This window comes from Priapulus caudatus, unplaced genomic scaffold, assembly GCF_000485595.1.
Source record: "Priapulus caudatus unplaced genomic scaffold, Priapulus_caudatus-5.0.1 Scaffold689, whole genome shotgun sequence".
NCBI classification, from domain to species: domain Eukaryota; kingdom Metazoa; phylum Priapulida; class Priapulimorpha; order Priapulimorphida; family Priapulidae; genus Priapulus; species Priapulus caudatus.
Genome location: NW_014577750.1, coordinates 94,928 through 99,848, shown reverse-complemented (window position 1 = coordinate 99,848; position 4,921 = coordinate 94,928). Strand labels below are relative to the sequence as shown.

General features: G+C 41.3%; 1 protein-coding gene across 1 annotated transcript in view; it reads left to right on the top strand.

The window, feature by feature from the left end:
• The first annotated feature begins 200 nt into the window (after positions 1-200).
• Positions 201-4,921, top strand: part of LOC106812805 — a 25,840-nt gene continuing 21,119 nt past the window's right edge. The window contains exons 1-2 of the mRNA XM_014816779.1: positions 201-885; positions 3,026-3,103. Coding sequence (XP_014672265.1) covers positions 710-885; positions 3,026-3,103 — 254 coding nt within the window. The 5' untranslated portion in view covers positions 201-709. The remainder of the gene's footprint in view (positions 886-3,025; positions 3,104-4,921) is intronic.

Below are 4,921 nucleotides of genomic sequence, written 5' to 3'. Positions count from 1 at the left end.
GAAGATACATGCAGTGGTATCTCGTGCACGTGAAGCGGCGCAGAGCGAGAGTGATAGCATCCGTGGTACCCAGATCGAAGCTGCGGACAGAGCGCATCCGTAGCATCCCCCTAGGAGGCTGCGCATGCAGAGACCGAAGCATCCGCGGGCGATACATACGCGCAGAGACCAGCTGCGCAGAAACAGCAGCAGCAGCAGCAGTAGTGTTTTGGAGTTTGCCGTGTCGAGGTCCGACCGTGCATCGCTGCTGCTGGTAACGTTGATTGCAGCGGCGCTCCTCCTCCACTATACGTGTGTCAGTCTATACGCATTAATGTGTAATCGGCGAGCCTGCGTGTGTATAAATAGATGACGATCAACTCGGCTGTGCTCGAGCAGGCTGAATCGCATGAGCATGCGATGCGATGCAATGTGATGTGATGTGATGCGATGCAAGGCGGGCCCTTGATCGCATAATTCGCTTGCACGTGTACCACGAAGCTTCTATACTCGTGTCATTGCTCTGCTAATAGATTGGCAAGTATCTGCGCCCGGCATCACATCATCTTCGGATGCGGACATTCTGGCTTCATCTCGCTTCTCATCGAGGCACTCGAGCTCGTCTAGACAGTCGGGAGTTAGTTTTCCCCGCTAACTCGCTGAGCGGCCACGGAGCTATTCGTATTTCGTGTCGATTCCTCCTCGCCTGACCGGTAGCCATCGGCTAAACATGCCGGTGCCGAGGGCGATGCTACTGGTGGTGAGTGCTGCCGTGGTGGTGTCGTGGCTGACGGTAACGGAGGGGGCACGAAGGGGTTGTCTCACAGTGGAATCGTCCCCGGTCTCCGTCATCTGCCTCGGGTACACCAACGTGCCCGCGACCTTTCCGAATGACACTGAAAACCTGTGAGTATGCCGTGTTACTTCTTACACGTGTTGGCCCGAGAATAAATCTAACCCTCATCTCAAGTTTTTTTTTACAATGTCTGCGTGTATACATGCATGTGTCGTGCGGGCATCCCAATTACAGATACAGCCACTGGAATAGTGAGCGCAAATGCGGGCTGTTTGTAAGACGCAGATATTACTCATCTCTCTCATCTTTACGCGAGTGTCTGCTATATACTCGTGCACTTACAGCTAGTGCATCTGTTTATTGTATACCTGATTGGTTTAACGAACGTAATTATATTAATTGAAAACATTAATTGAACATTAACATTTTAAACATTATATCAACCTAGTTCAGCATAATTACAATTGGAGCAGTAATAGTTTTTTTCCGCATCATGCGTTTGCTGCCTTCTAACGTTCAATTGATATATGATTCGCTTATTCGTCGCTACGTGGCGTGTCCGTGTCTTTTAGACGTAGAGAGGGCTTCGATATCATAATAGAGAATTTCCATCAATCGTGCCGCTCTGATACAATCCTATACACTAAATAATAATCTTAATTCAATACATGACAGAGTACATAGGCCGCTTAACGCAAGCTTACTAATATGTTGGGCGATAGGTAGCTGAGGAAATTATCAAAAGTTTAAACATTTTGCATTTGTTTCTTCCGGTGCCGATCATATTATGTTCGGACTAATCGTCAGGGGCCAGTACAGACTACACTATTTACCATGAGTGCCGTCTACTTCGGAGCCGTAAGCGCTGCGAGAGTAAACCCAAATATATTGCACAACGTATCACTATGAATATCGAACTTAGCTGCGGCAATTTTAAAATACAACCCCGGCTCAGAAGTAATCGTTTTCCTAGACGAGCGAGCATAAGGGCTGCTAGTATACGCCTAGAACATCACCGTGAGATCGCCCCCTCTTGTAGCATCAAGCCACCCTCGGCGCGAAGCGGCCAGCGCCGCAGGGAGCCGATGCGACCACGGGCGGCGGGTGGTGGAGTCAGGGGATGTCAACTGTTACACCCTCGCACGATGGAGATTTAAATTATACACAAATGGAGCCGACATTCTTGCAAATTTTTCAGACAAGCAAAATTTTTTTTTGCTGGCGACTCCGGAGTGAGCAAGGGGGTTCTTTCGAACCACCCCCGACCCCTTTTCCATCGGCTACGGGCCTGTAATAATATTAACATTACTCGATATCTATAATCTATTCTATCATATATCTAATCTATCTCTCTATCTATCTATCTATCTAGTCTATCTACTATACTATGCTATCTACTATCTATCTACTATCTATCCTATCTATCCTGTCTATCTATCTAATCATCTATCTACTTATATCTTACCTTATTATTAGCTGCATTATCTATCCTATCTATCTATCTATCTTATCTAATCATATCTATCTATCTATCTAATCCCTATCTTATCTATCATCTTCTATCATCTATTCTATATCTATCTATCTTCTGCTCTATACTATTATCTATCTATCTATTTAGCTAGTTAGCTCTATTTAAGCTCATCTATCTATCTATCTATCTATTGATATCTATCTATCTATCTAATCTATCTATATTCTATGCTATCCATCCTATCTATTCATCTATCTATCTATCTATCGTAACTATTATGTATGTATGTATCTATCTATCTATCTATCATCTATCTATCTAATCTGGCTATCATCTATCGTATCCTAATCTATCTATCTGCTATCTATCTACTACTATCTATCTATCTATCCGTATCTACTATCTATCTACTATCTATCTATTCCTATCTGTCTTATCCTATCTCCTTATCTCTCCTATTACTCTATTTAGCTATTTAGGTATCTATATCATACTAATTAACTATCTATCTATCTATCATAGTCTATTCTCTACTATTTATTCTGATTCATACTATTTAGCTATCACTATCTATTATCTTATCATGTATGTATCATATCTATCTATCTATCTATGTATCTATCTATCTATCTATCCATCTATCTATATACAGCATGCGAGACGTACAGTCTATTTTAGCTGTGTATATAATCCGCAGACCGCCTTGCCTCCATGGCTCTCTGCGGCCTCGTTGGCCACGATATGCGCATTTATTCTCGTATTTATTTTCTCTGCAGAAAGTTTCAAGAGAGCGCCATCGGAGAGATAGGTTCTGGCGATTTTAACGTGTCCGGACTGACCCATCTCAAGACTCTGTAAGCATCGGGGTCACTCTCGCTATCACTTTCGCGAGGGCCAGCGTATAACCAGGCGTATAGTATATCGTCTGCCAGCAGACGGGCTTTTTGAAGATGCCAGGTTATCTTTTCGGGAAAGCGATTTATGTCGGCATAAAAAAAACGATGCAAATTTTGTCGTGACTTTTTTCGCTCAATTTTTTTTCGCGTTTTTTGTTTCATTGCTAATTTTTATTCTAATTTTATAACCGTTATTGCTTTATACGTGTTATTCGTTTAGCATTTTAATTAATTGACTGAAGGCTCGGTGTTATTCAATCTTTCATATGCTACGCGAACACGACTTCTTATAATGTATTAAATAACGTAACCTCGCTCACAACTGCCCTCCAAGCTTGCATTCTCTGCAACTGAGGACCATTCCTCTGCCTAGTGCCATGCAATCGCTACTATATAGCAAGCAATATACGAGCAGGACCTCCCAACCAGCATCTATATTGCTCTCCCATATATACACGGCGGGTGGCTCATGCAGCGAAGGTCGTGGTGTCATTGTACTGATACTGGCCTCAGCTGCTAACTTCAGTACCGACAAAACATGGGGGTCGCTATCCAGGGCCGGATCTAGCTTGTGGGAGACGATATTTGGGGTTGATATTTGAGTGAAGGCGTGCCGAAGGCAAGCAGCGCTAGGGTGTCCCCATTTTACTAGTATCATAACATCAAGAGTAAATGATAATCGATTATCTATATTAATAATCGATTGATAATCTATTATTATTCACTCCTGATAACATTAGTCAGTGGCTGAACGGGAGAGGGTTGCAACCCCACAAACCCCCCCTCTAGATCCGCCACTGCTATCAGAAACATTTTAGTCGTAATATTAGTCTTAGTCGTAATTTAGCAGTTTTTTTCACGGCTAGTACTATCCATTATCGTAGAGTTACGATGTCTCTGTCAACAACCGCCAATGTTTTGTAAATTTTGCTCTTCCTCCTGTTTTTTTTTCGATGCAGCCAAAACCGCATTGCTTATTCTGTAGTTCGTAAATAATCGTTTGCGAGACATCACGCTGTTTTTTTATGGTTTACTAGCAAATTTTTTTTACTAGCAGTGGGTCTCATCCGTTAGTAGTATAGGTTAATTGCCATTTAGGAGCTAACGTAGTTTCCATACCGATCACAAACAACTATAAATAACATCTGCATCGTAGCAGCTATAAGGATATAGCATAACAGCATTAACATAAGTATAAGCTGAAGCATATAGCATTCAGGAACGAAAAATGTGCGACGCCTTGGATACACGTCAACGAACGCATCACTGTATAGGAGCAGCAGGTCTATCAGTGTTATACTCTATCAAGAATGTCATAATATAGATATCTATATTATGTTTTATATATTGATATGTATAGTGTATATTATAGGAGCAGCAGGTCTATCAGTGTTATACTCTATCAGGAGTGTCATAATATATATATATATATTATGTTTTATATATTGATATGTATAGTGTATATTATATATGTATATCTATATTATTAGATTAATATAGATATCTATCTATATTATGACACTCCCGACTCTATAACATCCAGTGCAGCTATCGGGGAGCTAGGTAAGCATCATGAAGCTGGCTGCCTGGCGAATGACATCCGTCACGTTGGTACTGACTACTGAGGAATAAATGCCAGAATGCATAAACAAAATGCAGTCGATGCAAGTTGGCGTGTATATATATATATATATATATATATATATATATATAATATTATCAAGAATGTATAATATAGACTATATATTATAGGCCTACTATAGAATATAGATTATT